The sequence below is a fragment of the Martes martes genome (genome assembly GCF_963455335.1).
Source record: "Martes martes genome assembly, chromosome: 11".
Lineage (NCBI taxonomy): Eukaryota > Metazoa > Chordata > Mammalia > Carnivora > Mustelidae > Martes > Martes martes.
The window spans coordinates 43,201,505-43,219,588 of NC_137899.1; the positions used below are offsets into that span (position 1 = coordinate 43,201,505).

The window sequence follows — 18,084 nt, forward strand, 5'->3', positions numbered from 1 at the left end:
ATCCACCATTGTATGTAATTCATTACATACAATACATACATACAGCATTGTATGTAATTCATTACATCTTTAAATCATTATTACATATTTTACTTTATTTATACAATGAGTACTTTGAAAATGTGTTAATTTAATAAGCTAGATTTCCTCAAACTCATAAACATTATTGCAAACTGAATACTTCTTCTCAAGTTTAGAGTAGCAGATTCCTTTAAATGTTTTTCAGTTGGGACGCCTGGGTGGCTCAGTGGGTTAAAGCCTCTGCCTTCGGCTCGGGTCATGATCCTGGAGTTCTGGGATCGAGCCCCGCATCGGGCTCTCTGCTCTATGGGGAGCCTGCTTCCCCCTCTTTCTCTGCCTGCCTCTCTGCCTACTTGTGATCTCTCTCTGTCAAATAAATAAATGTCAAATAAATAAATAAAATCTTTTAAAAATGTTTTTAGATAAAATATACTCCACGGTGCAATTGTAGAAGTGACTGATTCAAAAGTTCCAAAAGGGTTAGACCTTAGGAAGTAAATTTGTTTCCTTATCACTTCTATCCTGATTCTAACTCTGATTCTCTTTCTGCTTCTGATTTCTTACCTTTTGAATGTGTTCCTGGGGTTGCAATTATACTTACTAACAAAGTCAGGCTTAACTTCTCAAATAAACTGCTGATGGTCCAAGATCTTGAAATGAGAATCAAATCTATTATCCATGTGAAGATTTTGTAGTCACACATTTCACATTACTTTAGAAACTTTCCAAATTATCGACCGGGCCAATCAGATATGCTTTGGTTTTTCTGGGACCTGGTCTTTGGCTCAAAATAGCACTGATTCTGAATGCATCACCTTCATAGATATTTGTCTAAGTTTTGTCTTGGTAATAATACCAAGAGAAGTCTGCCTTTACAACTGCTTTGGGCTCTGTCTGGTTTAGGTAATTCTAAAATTAATTTGATCCATTGAAAACATAAGTTTTCTTTCTCATTGACTGTTAAGACTTACAGCATTGACATCTTAACTGCAGGCTGAGGAGTTTGATTGTTGGTCTGTAGGGAACATGAACCAAGGAAGAGTTGTACCTAAGAGGGTCACTTGAGATGTGCTCTGGAAGATCAATCTGGCCACACAGAGGAGATGGTTTAGAGGGAAAAGGTAGGAACGGGGGAATCAGAGGCCATTTGGGAGACTGCTGTGTGGGTGAACAGTAATTAAGACGAAACTGGGGCAATGGCTGTGGGAACAGAGAGATTAGCAGAATTTAGCCACGTCGTCTGTTTCAAAAGCCCAAATGTGATTTTTTCAAATCCCATCCACGGAGAAGAAGAGACCAGGCAGCAAGACAGCCTGTGTTTCACTAGGATTAACAGTGCTGATCTGATAGTATTTTGATGGCTGCTGATTTACTTCTTCAACACTCATCAGAAAGGATGAGCCAAGTTTCATAGTCAGTTCAGGCTGCTATAACAAATTACCATAGACGGCACGGCTTGTAAACAACAGACATTTACTTCTCGTAGTTCTGGAGGCTGGAAGTCTGAGATCAGGGTGCCAGCACGGTGGAGTCCCGACGAGGACCCTCTTCTGGATTTCAGAGTGCCGACTTCATTATGTCCACAGGCATGGCAGGAAAGGGTTGTGAGAGCTCTCCGGGGTCCCCTGTCTGAGGGCATTACTCTCACTCATGAGGGCGGAGGTCACATTCATGTGCTCTCATCACATGATAAGATATGAGGCCCCATCTCTTCATATCATTACATAGGGTGGTAGGATTTCAACATATCAGTTTGGGAGGGGGGGAACACACACATTCATCCATAACACCAAGTTACCCACAAAAGAAAGAGACCCTGTGAAGAAGGAATGAGCAAAGCAGGAAATGTTAGCATCCTAGAATGGTTCCAGTTACTGAAGCGTTTAGGATGCTGCTTAAACCCTGTTATTTCTGCCTTAACTCCGTAGGTACAGGATTATGATGTGTCTGTCTATCATTACGGAATTAAGCATCCCAATTCCTCCAACTATACTCTTTAAAATAATACTCATTGGACTTTTTTCCTCATTAAAAATTTTTTACATTTTTATTTTAGAAAACATAGAGTGTAATGAAGAAAATAATGGTCACTTTTAAACCTACCACGCATAGGAAACTACTAAGAAAATATCCCCGTTATTCCTTCCCATCTTTGAAAAATAAGGTTAGAATTATGATGTTTATTCCTTTCGGCACTATTTTATTCCTATAACATAAAACATGAGTGGATTGTATCTTTAAATGCTTTTTTCTAAAACAGAGTTTAGCCAATAATCCAACCTGCCACCTGTTTCTAGAAACAAAGTTTTCCTGTACCACAGCCACATCCCTTTGCATAGGTCCTATCAACAACTGGTTTTGCAATACAACAGCAGAAGGGAGGAGTGGTGATCAAGGCAGTAAAACCTGAAAGGCTGGGAATATTTACCATCTGGCCCTTCACAAAACAGTTTGCCAACTCCTGTTTAAAAGATCATTTTAATAACACTTAGAACTACATCAAGTGGCTACCATTTGATAGTTAGAAGCACAATGCTGGGGTCACGTTGTCTGCATTCCTAACCTCGCTCCACCACTTAAGAGATATCTTGGGCGGGGCGCCTGGGTGGTTCAGCCGGTTAAGCAGTTGCTTAATCCAACTTTTGATTTGGGCTCAGGTCACTATCTCAGGATTGGGAGACAGAGTCCAGCATCGGACTCCAGGTCGGCTGTGGAGCCTGCTTAAGATACTCTCTCTCTGGGGCACCTTGTGGCTCAGTTAAGCAGCTGCCTTCGGCTCAGGATTCTGGGATCCTGGGACAGGGCTCCCCACTGAGCTCTCTACTCAGCCTGGAGTCTTCTCCTCCCTCTTCCTCTGTCTGCTCCTCCCCCTGCTTGTGCTTGCTCTCTCTCTCTTAAATAAATAAATAAAATCTTTAAAAAGAGAGAGAGATTCTCTCTCCCACTCTCTTTGCCTGTCCCCTCATTTCTCCCTATGTCCCTGCCCCACTCCCTCTCTAAAAAGAAAAAAAAAAAAAAGCGAGATCTTGGGCAATTTATTTAACACTTCTGTGACTCAATTTTCTCATTTGTAAAAGCAGAAAAATAACAGTATCATCCTCATAAAATTGATGAAGACGTGAAGTCCATGATGTACCTCCCCAGTGTCCCCCTTCAGTAATGAATGGTTTAGTCCTTCAGCTGCTGGGAAAGTTGTCAGCAGATGGCCTGCAGCTGTCAGCCATCTTTGGGGACTGTCTTGGCAGAGAAAACGGCCTCACTCAAAGCCACTTGTTTTTCGAGGGACAGGTCACGTTAGTGACCTAGCCACATCAGTGGGGTAGTATGAAGTCCTGAATCCCTTGTCCCAACCCAAGACAACTCAGGAGGGCCAATCCAGTTTCAAAGTTTCTCATGGATTGGCTGAGGCCTTTGTTGGTAATGAATCACACCTCAGCTCCTCCCTCTGCCCTGTCCTGCATCTTCTTCCTTCCTCTCACTGGTGCTGATTCCAACCCTCCATCATAAGTATCCTACTCTCAATCTCCATCTTGAAATATGTTTCCAGGGCACCCAAACCAAGACAGTATTAAATGAGCCAATGTTGTAAAGCATCTGGCAACAGCAAATGCTATGTAATTGTTTATTATCAAACAAATAGATACTTCTGGGAGAAAGTAAAGTGGAAATACAAGATCAAGAAGAAAAAGAGAATAACATAAAATTTCCTGCAATTAAAGAATAGCTTAGTCACAAAAATTTTAAATGAATGATTGTAAAAAACTCTCGCTAAAGTATTTAAATTTCAAGAACTACATTTAAAGTGTGATGCAATAGTTTTGTTTACAATTTAAGTATTTAAAGTTATTAAAACTCATATCCTCGGAACTATGTAAATTTATTATGACAATGTTAGATGTATTCCCCCAAAATATATGAATAAGTATACTGATTTACAAAACTAATTTGGGAGTATGCTTGAATACTTTTTGAAGACCACTATCTTAAGATATCTCAGATCTTCTTACCCCACCCTTTGTAAAAAGATTACCTAAGCCATAAAACATTTTTCCAGGGCCCTAATTTCCCCTTGATACTTAAAAGCAAAACTTGCTCTCATGTGCACACTGATTTTGTGCAGACTGATTTTGTGGAAATAAAGGGAGTTCAGATCAGCCAGTCAGACTCTACAGAATGTTCCAATAGAAACTGAGCTACTGCTAAGGGCAGCAGTAAATAAGAAGGAAATAGTAGTTCTTCAGCTGTTGTCCTTTATTGGTTTAAAACCACAACAAACATCTTATCCTGGATCACTACAACATATGTGAAGGAACTTAGAAAGAACAGTATCTTGTTAATGACACAAAAGTTTAAATTTAAAAACAAAACAAGACAAAAAACCATGAGACTGAACTACACAACTCTGGCATCCATTACAAAATGCATGTTTGATGAAGACAAGTAGTGTAACATCAGAGCAGTGTGTTAAGTTCTCTGACACAGTTTAATCTTCTAAAAAGTAGAATACACTCTCCCACTCAGTGACTATTTTTGAATACATATCATGCAGCAGGAGCTATAGGAAGTCCAGAGTTCTATAATAAAAGCTCATTACTCACAAGGAAAATGCTGTCTGCCATTTTCCAGACGGGGGAAGGGAGAAGAGGAAGTGAATGGCAAGGAGCTTCTCTTCTATGGAATCTAGGTTCACTAACAAGGAACACTGTTAAGTGCAGAAGGGGAATGGATTTCCAAGGAGACTGAGAAAAGTGTCACTTATTGCTCTAGGGACTCTAGAGTGCAAGGAACTTGTGATGCCATGAGAAGAATACACTTTCACAAAAGCTTAAATGGAAAAGGAAGGAGAGGAAAATATATTCGCTGGTGGAGAGTGTCAAGAAAGACAATTGTTTTAGGATTCATCCAACAAATTTTTTTGAGCGCATACCTGTGCTATGCACTGTTTTAGGTTCCGGAGATTAAGCAGAGAATAAAACAGACAGAGTCCTTGTGTATTAGAGAATAGGCCAAGGTGTTCTAACAGGTCCCAACAGAGAGCAATTTTTAAAAGAACACAGTTTATCTTCTCTTGTGTAATGGCCCAGAAGTCTATGGTTGATCTAGGGGAGGGGGCAGCTCAGCTTTCTGAATTAGACTGGGGCTTAGACTGATGGGGCAGTTTTGTCTCCCATAATACATGGCCTCCATTTCTATACCATGTTTCTTTTTGCCATTTTCCAGACAGCTGGAAGGAGGAAGAGGAAGTAGATGACAAGCAGCTTCTCTTTTAAGGGACAGGCTCTGTTTCTGTTCATATCTCATTGCTCACAACTTTTTCATATAGCCACACCTAGCTGAAAGGGAGGCCTTTCAAGGAATTGTCCTCTCTAACTGGGTCACCAAGTGCCTTGCTAACATTGAGGGGTGGAGGTATAATGGAATGAAAACTGGTGATGTGGAGCATATATTCGAGGAGGGGAAGACAACTACAGGCAAGTAAAGAGCAGTTTCAGAGAAGAGGTGGCATGAAGGCCTGAGAAGAGTAAATTCAGGAGAAAATAGGAGGATGTAGGATGAGAGAGAGCCAGCATGGCCTTCTCCTTTGAGAAGAAAAATGACAGTGACTTGAACATACATTGAAGGTAAACAAGCAGTAGAAATGGAAAGGTTTAAGACACACAGAAAAGGAGAAATCGACCGTGCAAGGTCCCAGAAGATGAGAAACATATAGGGTCCCCTCCTCTTCCTCTGTGTCAAGTAGAAGAAGGTGAGAATGGGAATGAATGATGATGTTGGGGACAGGAAAGAGAAAATAATAGGAGGCTGTGGGGAATGCCTACCTAATAACTTAAATTCTTCCTGAAGTAGGAAGCAATGTCATCTCCTGAGGACAGACTATGTATATGGTAGAACAGATAAGGAAGAGCCTTGTATTGATCTGGAAATTTGGGGCCAGGGCCTGAACCATTGAGAAGTTGGGGAAGATAGTGTATGAAGTGATGAATCTTCTGGTATCTCCCTGCAGTACAGCACTTTCTTCGGGCTCCACTTTTCCAAAGGTGGAATGAATCATGGGAATCAGAACCCTAGAATCCTCTTCCTCCTTCACTCTCTTAAGTCAATCTTCAAGCTCTGTTTATTCCATCTTCTACATGTTCTCCACACACCCCCACCCCCCACTCTCCATACCACTGGGAGTTCGGATTACCATGACCTCTGGCTGGGATACTTACCCTGCCCTTTCCTTTTCTTCCTGAAAAACTGATCACACTACCTGCCTCGTTAAAAACCTTCCATGACTGCACCATTGCCTTTAGGAGAAAGTCCACCCAGACTCACCAGCCTCGTTTCCAAACGCCTTTCTGATAGAGCATCTTAATCGCTCCCCACTTCCTCTGCTCATCCATCCACACTTCACAGCTTCCCCTCTCAGATGCAATCCCTCCTCAACGGGCCCTTGATCTTCCTCTGCCTTGGAAGGCTCTTCTCTCCCAGCCTCCTCCGCTGTTCCCTTTCCCATCTAATCTTTATTCATCCTTCTTGGGTCAGCCTAGTGGTTCACAAGAAAGCGTTCCTGACCTCCCAACACTAAGGGGGCGCCCCTCCGGTGGAGCGCTGTATTAGTCCTAACAAGGCATCACTGTTTTCTGCCGGTACCGCGTCTTATTGTTCACTCCAGTGTCCCCAGCATTCCAGCAAGGCTGTAGGTACCCCAGGCACTCAAGATGTGTTTGTGGAATGAGCAAAGGAATGAATAAATCGTGAACCACATACCCTGGGATTTCTACTACATCGATGGCCTGCAATAAATTGTTAATGGAAATTTAAAGTGATCGAATGAGGTAAAGCGTCTGCAGTGCCAGAGATAACGCATTTCCGACAGGCCTTGCCCGGGATACCTCCCGCAGGTGCGCGTGCCCGGGATACCTCCCGCAGGCCGCAGGGGCGGGGCCTCCGGGGTGCACGGGGGCGCTGGAGCGGAAGGCGGGGCCTCCAGGGCAGTGACCCCGCCCCGGGGCGGTGCTACTCCCGGGCGACCGAAAGGCGGGGCTCACGGGTGGGGAACTCCTCTTCCAAGGCCGAGACGCGTCCGCGCGTCCCGGAGGCGCGCGGTGCTGGGGTGTTGGGTCCCGGCCGGGTGGCCCAGGTTACCGGCCCCGCCGCCGCGGCCGCCATCTTGCCCGCGTGCTGACTCTCACGGAGGGAGGGGCGGTGACCAGGCCGGAAGTGGCTGTGCGACGGCCGCGCTGCCTCTTCAGGTCAGTGAGTTGTGGCTCCGGTAGCGTCTAAGCATTCCCGAGGCGGAGGCCCCCCCCCCCCAACCAGGCGCGGGCTCGGGAGTGCGGGGGCCGCCGTGAGGGTCCCTGGGAAGCCCAGTTAAAAGGCCCGGGCGGGGGCCGACGCGAGGGCCTCCTTAGAGCGTTGGCTCGGGTCGTCGCGTTGCGCGCTGCGGGATAACCGCGTCGGGCCGCGCGGGCCGGGCCTAGCAGGGAGCCTTGGAGCTGCGGGCGGAACCCCTCGGCGGCTCTTGGTCCGCGCTGCAGCTACACGCGCGGAGAGTTCGTGCAGAACCCGGTGTCCTGGCTTTGGACGGGAGACTCAGCCAGGTGTCGAGCGTGGGAGTGGTCCTCAGGTTCCTGACTTCCAGCAATAGCAACGAGCCACGCTCTCTAGCTGTACTCTATTAAATATTTCCTGAGGGGCCTGTCACCGGGTTAGCTGTGCTTTCTGCTTGTAGGGTCAATACAAATTCCGTGTAAGGATGAATGAAGCCTTTCCCGTGTGCCACGAGCATTGCTAAATTGCTTAGCAAATGACTGCATTTGCAGACCTTTTGTATAGCTATATTTTTATTTTATCTTTTGAAAAGATTTTATTTATTTGACAGAGAGAGATCACAAGGCAGGCAGAGAGGGAGGGGGGAGCAAGTATAACTATAATTTTAAGGGAAATTTATGCAGTGCCTCACCTTGAAGACGGTGAGGCTGAAAATTTCTTTAAAGTACTGTTGTTACTGTCATAGAAAAGTAGAAGACAACAACAAAAGGATGTGAAAGTTGAGGAGTCGGGTATCTTGTATACTTAGTATTATGTGTCTTCACTGTCCAGTAGCCCCACGGGGTTGAGATGTGCTGTAAATGTAAAATACAAATTGAATTTACAAGACTTGGTACCAAAGAAAAAAAAATTCTCAATATTTTTTTTTACATCGATTACATGTGGAAAAGGGTATTTTTTTGATATGTTTGGTTGAATAAAATAACACTGTTTAATTTCATCTCTTTTTCAATGTGGCTACTAGAAACTTTTAAATCATGGCTAACGCAGTATTTCTGTCAGACAGTGCTGTTACAGATATTCTGGTGAAGAATACAGAATCAACATGGCTTTCCTTTGCTCAGAAGCCTTTGATGGGAAGTGAACTCTTGTTACACTTGAAGGTGAGGATGTAAAATGTAAGCTGTAATTATTGCAGATTTCACCCCTACTCCTCCCACTTGCCAATGTCTCCACCATTTGAGAACATTAACTTCAGGGCTGCTTAAGGAAATCATAGTGATACCAACAGCTGTGTGATGCGAATAACTCAGTTTTTCACAACTTTGTGAGATGGAGGTAGGGTGGGTTCTTACTCTTGGTGTATTAACAGACTTAGTTGAGTCTAGCCAGTGAGTGGCTGGAGGTTCTCTGACTCCAGGTTGTTTTCTTTGCTCTTCACCATATTCCTAGTCATCTGTGTTCATGAGCCAAGATCCATCTGTATTGTGTGTTGGACTGTAAAGAAAGACATTTCTTAAAAGGGTGTTTATGGATGTCCCTCTCTATTCAGGGCCAGCTTTGTGTTTTGCAACCTATGCCATCATATAAGGCCCAAATAAAGGGGGCAGGGGGCCCTGTATTTTCATTTTGCACTGGACCTTGCAAATCATGTAGTTGATTTTTCTGCAGTAATCTAGGATAGGAGTTGGGAGGTGTTGGACAAGAACTAAATCACCTAGTCTTCACTTTACTCCTTTATGAAATGTGAGGGGCATGCCAGTCTCTCTCCAGTTTTGTGATTCTGTATGAATTACTGTAATCAGATTTTGTGGCTGGTAATACAAATATTGTACAAACGTAATTACAATCAGAAATGCTGATAGTCCTCCATTGAGAGTCATGCAAATCAAAGATTTTTTTAAACTATAGTAACACTTTATTTTTTTTATGGTGGATTTTTCCACATGCCACCAATTTTCTTATAGATCATCTATGTAAAGAATATGATAATAGGATGGAGGCCTAAATTGAAAGTGTGTTATTTGAGTGTTTATCTTTTGATAAGATAAGAAGATAGGCCAGATCTCCAGATACCTCCATTTAGGAGGTTTCCTCTGTGAAGACACGAGTGTGCACCCTTACTTGGCAGTATCTGTTTCTTCTTTTTGTTGTCTTAGCTATGTCCTGTTGCATGAGGTGCCTCTTCTCATTTACGAATTTTTAAATTCTCTTTAAAATTGAATATCAGCATTAGAATGCAGTCTTTATTAGATTAGTTTACTAGTCTGCTTGGGCTGCCATAATAAAAGACCACAGAGTAGGTGGCTTAAATAACAGAAATTTATTTTCTCACAGTTCTCAAAGGTTGGAAGTCCAAAATCAGGGTTCCAGTGTGGTCTGGTTCTGGTGAAAGTTCTTTTCTTGGCTTGTACATAGCTGCCTTCTCACTGGGTTCTCATGGTGGGGGGAGAACTCTGTTGTCTCTTCCTCTTTTTATAAGGGCACCATTTCTGTCAGATTAGCACTCTATCCTCATCACCTCATTTAACTCTAATCACCCCCTTAAAGGGTCTTTAATACTGTCACATTGGGGATTAGGGCTTTAACATGAATTTGGGGGGGGGGGCAGTTTAGATTATAGCAACCAGGGAGCTTGTCTTTCTCTGTTCACTACCATGTTCTTAGCATTTAGAACAGTTTCTACCACATACACTATGCTCAGTAAATATTTACAGAATAAATGAAATACAGGTATTAGAGTGATCCTCCCTTAGGGTGGCTCACTATGGGCTCTTGCCCATCATTGGAACCCTGACAGTGGGTACTTCGTTCTTGGCTGAAGCCAATCTCTACTAGGAAGGATAAGGCATGGAAGAATGAGGAGATTGGTAAAACTTGGATAGAGCAGTGTAAGAAATGTCAGATGGAGCATTTAATAATTATTAAGTATCTGCTAAGTGCTTAGCCCTAGGCTGGGTATTGGAGGTATAAATGGAAAGCAAAGATACTTTTCTTGCTCTTACAGCTTTTATAATTTAGAAGGAGAGACAGGGTGTTCAAAGGAAGGAATACTGTTCACTGAGAGTACTATCTAAATAAACTGACAGACCAGGAAGGGGATAGGGGATATTTGATGTCAGCCTCAGACCATGATGGTTGAGAGATGGTCAAGCATGTGTTAACTTGGCCTAGAAGGGAGGGAAGAATGCTCCATCGAGAGAAAATAGCATTTGCAAAGTAGTGGTGATGGGGGGGCAGAGGACGATTACATTCTAGGAACCAAAAAGAAGAACAGTGTAGCTAGAACACAGCAGGGAGGAAAATGGTGTGCCTTGATGCCAAAGCGGTTGGTAGAGACCAAAGCATTTAGGATTTTATAGGTTATTTTGAATATTTGGAACTCTCTACTAAGAGCAGTTGGAAACCATTAGAGGGTTTTAAGTAGGCATTGTATAACCTGGCTAATTTTGCGTTTTAGAAAGGTCCCTGTATGTACGAGTTGTATTACATAAAGATGAATTTCATAAAGGCCTGAATATACAGATGAGTAAAAGAATTGCTAAATCAACACCATAGGCTAAGCATGTTGCATACCTTAATTTCTTACAGAATCAGTCCTCAGAGCTGTGAGACTTGGCAGCCTGAGTGGAGGAAAGAAGAGTAAATAATTGGGTTGATCTAGGCTTGGGGAAGGCCAGCTTAAAACGGCAAAGAAGTGAAGAAATTGAGGGTCTAGTAGAAGTGTAATAGAAATGATGATCTTGCGCATCAGACCTCTTAAATAAGGAAATAAACCAGTGTAAGAATTCTTAGAGGTCTTTCCCAATCAACAAAATTGTATGAGTGGGGGGTATAGCTCAGTGGTAGAGCATTTAACTGCAAAATTGTATGAGTATATTGAATTCTAGACTGATAATTCCTGACAATTCCTGACTGAAAGTTTTATAAGGTCAAAAAGTAAAGCAAATATGTTTGAGCTGATTTTATTTAGTGTATCTATATTAGGAGTCTGTGCCTGGCTCTACATCTGGTATAGGGGGTCAGGGGGTGAATGAATCATAGCTTCACCTTTTAAGAGCTGACAGCATGGCTGTACGGATTCTAATTGCCATGAAGATTCCAAATACTTTTCACCTTTTTTAATCCAGACTTTAACCTCTAGCCAGAATTGGTTAGAAACAGACATTTAAATTTTTGTTAAATAGCTTTTGCTCTTAAAATAGCATTTCTTTTAAATTTTTTAAAAAATGTATTTATTTGAGAGACAGTATGTGCATGGGCATACGTGTGAGTATGGTGAGGGGTAGAGGGAGAGAATCTTCAAGCAGATGTCCCCCCGAGTGTGGAGCCTGAAGAGGGGCTTGATCTCATGACCTATGAGATCATGGCCTGAGCCAAAACCAAGAATTAGTCACTTTAACCAAAAGAGCCACCCAGGCAGCCCTAAAATACCATTTTTAACATAGCTATTTTTAGTTTGTGTTTAAACAACTATCATCTTTCCAAAATTCCATGTCAGTATTAATCAAAGTTCATAGAATTGAAAACTGGAAGAGCCTTTAATGTTCACTTAATTCAGTTTCCCAAATGCAGTGTGTAATACTGGTTGTAAAAAGGATGATTTTAGGTAAAACATAATCAAGCATTTTTTAAAAATTCCAATATAAGTAACATATCAAGCATTTTAGGGGCACCTGGGTGACTCAGTAAGTTAAGTGTCTGCCTTGGGCTCAGATCATGATCCCCCTGGTCCTGGGATGGAGCACTATGTTGGGCTCCCTGCTCAGTGGGGAGCCTGCTTCTCCCTCTCCGTCTCCCCCTCCCCATCTCTCATGTTCTCTGTCTCTCTCACAAATAAATAAAACCTTCTAAAAAACATACTAAGCATTTTAATAGTTAAACATTTATTTTAATGTGTCTTAGAAAAAATATTAAGCATACCTTCCCTGTGATTCATGGATTTCATGATGAAATTAAGATCAATTTTTTGATTTTAAAAATAGTCACTTTAAATAAAAATATTGAATAAAAATAGGTGGTACATGAATGAAGTTTGGGAAACAGTACTCCAAACAACTCTTCAGTTATGTAGGTGAGAAAACAAAAGGACCCCTAATCACAAAGGCCCTTCTGTGGTGTATAGCTAATATATGTCAGAGCTAGGAATAGAAGTTAACTCTGTTCAGTCCATGTTATTGTTTATTCTGCCATACAGGGCTGCTGCTTATTCTTGAAACTCGAGAAAGAGACCTCTGTCTTAATAGCGGCATTGTACTTTAAATCTTCATTGTCTGTTTTGGTGGCCACATGTGGCTATTTATATTAAAAATAAATGAAAAGTAAGTAATATTTAAAATTTGTACTAGTTGCATTTCTTGTGCTTGGTTAGCCACATGTGGCTAGTAGTTACCCTACTAGACAGTACAGCCAGAGAACATTTCTGTCACTGCCGAAAGTTCTATTGAATAGTTTTGGTGTAAACTGTTGCTTAAGAACATGATTCATGGGACGCCTGTGTGGCTCATTTGGTTAAGTGTCTGCCTTCAGCTCAGATCATGATCCCAGGATCCTGGGATCGAGTCCCATATTGGGCTCCCTGCTCAGCAGAAGGTCTGCTTCTCACTCTGCCTGCCACTCCCCAACTTGTGCTAGCTCTGTCTGTCAAATAAATAAATAAATAAATCTTAAAAAAAACAACACACCAAAAAAACATGATTCATAACCCTTTAAAGTTTTACCCCCTTCAAAGAGATGATGCTTATTAATTTGCTCACTGTACTGAAGTTCTGTTAGCCCTAAGGTTAATGAAGTTACTAATAACAGTGCAGTTAAAATAATTGATCATGGGAAGTAAGGCCAAAATGTGTTTCTCAGAATCTCACCACCTCATCTTGTTGGGGGGAAGTTCTTTTTCCGTTTTTAATCAATAAATATTGTCATGAATTCATAGCAGTTAGAAGAAATATATTGAAAGAGAGTCTCGAATAGAGGATTTCCTGATTTTCTGAATAGTTTATTCATCTTACAATTGTATTTTGTTAAGATTTTAAAACTTTATTTTTAAACAGATTTTCAGTGAATGGACCTGACTGGACTCTTTGAGCACATCAATAAACATGAGCGGTACCAAACCTGATATATTGTGGGCACCACACCAGGTTAATAGATTTGTTGTATGTGACTCTGAACTGAGCCTTTATCATGTGGAATCTACTGTGAATTCAGAACTCAAAGCTGGATCTTTACGTTTATCTGAAGACTCTGCGGCTACATTACTATCAATAAATTCAGATACGCCGTATATGAAATGTGTTGCCTGGTATCTCAATTATGATCCTGAATGTCTTCTAGCAGTTGGACAAGCAAATGGTCGAGTTGTACTTACAAGTCTTGGTCAGGATCATAACTCAAAATTCAAAGATTTGATAGGAAAAGAATTTGTTCCAAAACATGCACGACAATGTAATACACTTGCGTGGAATCCATTGGATAGTAACTGGCTTGCTGCTGGGCTAGATAAACACAGAGCTGATTTTTCAGTGCTGATTTGGGATATTTGCAGCAAATATACTCCTGATATAGTTCCCATGGAGAAAGTGAGACTTTCAGCAGGTGAAACTGAGACAACATTATTAGTAACAAAACCTCTTTATGAATTAGGACAAAATGATGCTTGTCTCTCTCTTTGTTGGCTTCCACGAGACCAGAAACTTCTCCTTGCTGGTATGCATCGTAACTTAGCCATATTTGATCTTCGGAATACAAGCCAAAAGATGTTTGTAAATACAAAAGCTGTTCAGGGGGTGACAGTAGACCCCTACTTCCATGATCGTGTTGCTTCCTTCTATGAAGGTCAGGTTGCCATATGGGATCTGAGGAAATTTGAGAAGCCAGTTTTGACTTTGACTGAGCAACCAAAGCCCTTAACAAAAGTAGCATGGTGTCCAACTAGGACTGGTTTGCTGGCCACTTTGACAAGGGATAGTAACATTATTAGATTATATGATATGCAGCATACACCCACTCCCATTGGAGATGAAACTGAACCCACAATAATTGAAAGAAGTGTGCAACCTTGCGACAATTACATTGCTTCCTTTGCTTGGCATCCAACAAGTCAAAATAGAATGATAGTTGTAACTCCCAACCGAACAATGTCTGACTTCACTGTTTTTGAAAGGATATCTCTTGCCTGGAGCCCAATTACATCTTTAATGTGGGCTTGTGGTCGTCATTTATATGAATGTGCAGAAGAAGAAAATGATAATTCTTTAGAAAAAGATATAGCAACAAAGATGCGCCTTCGGGCTTTATCCAGGTACGGACTTGATACAGAACAGGTGTGGAGAAACCATATTTTAGCTGGAAATGAAGACCCACAGCTCAAGTCCCTCTGGTATACCCTTCACTATATCCTTTTATTATGAATTTCATGAGATGAATCAGGTAAAATTGTTCTTAAAGTTTGCTGAAAGATCAGTCTAAATTTTATTCTGAACGTTTTATATGCAAATACAAGTTACATAATGCTAAAATTGCAAAGTAGAATTATTTAAAACTTGAACTTGAAATACTGCTTTACAGATTGGGTAGAAGGAAGACAAGTTTATCTGCAATAAAGTAGGACCATCTCACTTTGGCTGATACCTATTATGAATTCGCTCCAAATCAAAATAAATTTAGCTTCGAAATATGTTATTATGCATCATCATTAATATTTCCTATGCGTTTAAATACTTATGAAGCAGTATACAGAAGATATGGATCAGAAATCTCCAGGAAACAAAGGATCATTGGTTTATGCAGGAATTAAATCAATTGTAAAATCATCTTTGGGTAAGAAAATTCTATATTTTCTAAAGTATAATTTTTGTACTCTTATTTTTCTTCCTTTATCCCCATCATTTAATTACTTCAGAATAGATGTGCCTAAATTTTTTTGTTGTTGTTTTGGAAGGTTTCTGGTTAGATACTTTAGTGAATTGTTAAATGTGTATTTTATATCCAAAATTCTTTTTCAGGGGGTCTTGACTCATTGAAGTGATACAGTCTTTCTAATCTATTCATTTATTCACTATTTTTTTTTTTTCTTGAAGACCCACTTTGAGAGGTTTTACATTAGATGATTTATAGGATCCTGGCTGTTAGGGTTATATCACAGTATTTTGCTTTTATAAAAACTAAATAAAATGACATAATTGAAGGAGATCTCTCTTTATTGTGCTGCCTGTATGCTTTCACTTAGCTATTTAACGGCAAGGTCTGGGTAACTATGTCATGAAGTATGGCCTTACCTGAAGGAGCCTTACCTGAAAGAGTCCTTGATGATTAAATGAATGTATGAGTTAATGCAGGGTTGAAATTGACCAACTATTTAAGAATAAATATGACAAAAGAGCCAAACTTAGTTTTTCACTGAGCAGTTATTCTTAACTTTTTTATTAAAATGGAATTGTGCATTTTACTATAATCCTTTCCCCAACCTAGGATTCAGTATCTAGCTTTTTTTTTTTTTTTAAAGATTTTATTTATTTGACAGACAGAGATCACAAGTAGGCAGAGAGATGGGGGGGGCAGGCTCCCCGCTGAGCAGAGAGCCCAATGCGGGGCTCCATCCAAGGACCCTGGGATCATGGCCTGAGCCGAAGTGAGAGGCTTAACCCACTGAGCCACCCAGGCGCCCCTCAGTACCTAGCTTTTGAAAACAGTCAAATTTGGGCCAAAGTAAAGCTGCTAGAAAAGTAGTTTATATTTAGTCAAAGAGTGGCAGTTGAAGTAATAAATTCAACTTGGGGGGCGCCTGGGTGGCTCAGTGGGTTGGAGCCTCTGCCTTCGGCTCAGGTCATGATCCCAGGGTCCTGGGATCAAGCCCCGCATGGGGCTCTCTGCTCAGCAGGGAGCCTGCTTCCTCCTCTCTCTCTGCCTGCCTCTCTGCCTACTTGTGATCTCTGTCTGTCAAATAAATAAATAAAATCTTAAAAAAAATAAAATAAAATAAATTCAACTTGGTCTTTAATAGGATTTTTGTAGATACTATGCAAATAATACAAAATATAAAAAATACTAATTTAATAAGAATAGGTTAAGTATTTCAATTGAACTGTTAATATTATTTTTAAAAAAACTTAAAGAACTTTCGCATTATTACCTTGTTCCACATTGCTACAGTAGACACTATTTGATAGATTTCATTTTGGTATTTTTTCATTAGCTCTCCACCAAAAAAGTAAATTTTATTATAAATAAATTTATTAGAAATAAAATACATGGGTCCTATTAGAAACTCATGATTTCATGCTCATGATTTCAAAATTGCCACTGCAAAGATTTAAACAGTTTATAGAATTTTTAGTATTTTTGCTATATAGCAGGTCAGGCCACATTATGTTCTCAGTTATTCTGAGGTGTATTATTGTTTTTGTTGTATTTTGATATATTTTAGGGACAAACCTACAAACTGCCTCTGAGGAAAAGCAAGAGGACAAATAGAATATCTTTATATTTCTGCTGTAGTAGAGAGAAACTGAATGTTTTGACTTAAGAGTAGTCTTTACCCAGATTAAAAAACTACATTAGAAAGATTTCCTCATTGCTAGACTTTCAGCTTTTTGTTTGTTTTGGTTTTGATACTTTTGTTTCTACAGTCCCAAAGTGAAAAGTAGAGAAATAACTGTCAAAGATGGCACACGTGTCATTCAGTTTTTTATCTGGCCATACTTCTTTAATTGTCTGTCTTATGATTCAACATATAGTCAACTCATTGAGCCATCTTGCTCACTGTATTATATAGCACACAGTGAAATTTTAACTTTGGTGATAAATAATATATACTGAGTGCATACTGTGTATTAGATGTCATGCTAGTTGCTTTCCCCATGTTACATTATTGAATTCTTATAATATGAGGTAAATTTATTTATTCAGCCAATATTTATTATTAGCTTATTATGTGCTAAGAATTGTCCTTGGAATAATATATAATTGTCAACAATCTAAGTCTCTTCCCTCATAGAGAATGAAGAAGGTGGATATTACCCATGTTCTTGGGAGGTTTACATTCTAGTTCAGAATATGGACAAGTAATTAGACAATTTACCATGAGGAAGAACTAACAATTATGTATAGAAGAATCCTAATCTGGGTGTAAGGATTAGAGAGGGTTCCCTGGAGGAGGTAAAAACAAAGGCAAGGAAGGTCCAGACAGGGAGTCGCATAGGCAGTTAACCCAGAGGAGAGGGAGCATAGCACATTTTAGTATTGCTGGAACAGAGTGTGAGAAAGGAAATGAGGGAAGAATGGAGACTAGAAAGGTAAGCAGTGGGGTAAGTAACTCAGGACTTAGAAATCATGGTAAGAATTTAGGGAGATTTATCCTGTAGCAAAGGGAAACCAAGGAAGGATTTTAAAGAGTATTAACAGAATTAGATTTGTGTTTTAGAGCTGTTGCTATGTATGGAATGAGTTGGAGAGGCTCAAACAGGGACCTCAGATGAAAGCCACAGTAATTAAGGGCACCTGGGTTCCTCAGTTAAGTGTCTGCCTTCGGCTCAGGTAGTGATCTCGGGGTCTTGGGATCGAGCCCCTAGGCAGGCTCCCCACTCAATAGTGAGTCTGCTTCTCCTTCTCTCTTGGCCCCTCCCCCCTGCTTGTGAGCTTGAACATCTTTCTCTCTCTCAAATGAATAAATAAAATATTTTTAAAATAAAAGCCGCAGTAATTAGGCAAGACATGAAGGTGTTCCTATCAAGGTTAGTGGCAGAGGAGCTAGAAAAATGTGGATAATTAGAGTGTGACAAAATGTAATGATTGAATACAGGAGATGGA

The 18,084-nt window shown here is 40.6% G+C and overlaps 1 protein-coding gene across 1 annotated transcript in view; it reads left to right on the forward strand.

The window, feature by feature from the left end:
• Nucleotides 1-7,032: 7,032 nt before the first annotated feature.
• The window catches only part of MIOS (meiosis regulator for oocyte development), a 42,791-nt gene continuing 31,739 nt past the window's right edge, over nt 7,033-18,084 (forward strand). Inside the window, exons 1-4 of the mRNA XM_080817976.1 lie at nt 7,033-7,259; nt 8,345-8,441; nt 13,329-14,670; nt 14,998-15,096. Coding sequence (XP_080674102.1) covers nt 13,377-14,670; nt 14,998-15,096 — 1,393 coding nt within the window. The 5' untranslated portion in view covers nt 7,033-7,259; nt 8,345-8,441; nt 13,329-13,376. The remainder of the gene's footprint in view (nt 7,260-8,344; nt 8,442-13,328; nt 14,671-14,997; nt 15,097-18,084) is intronic.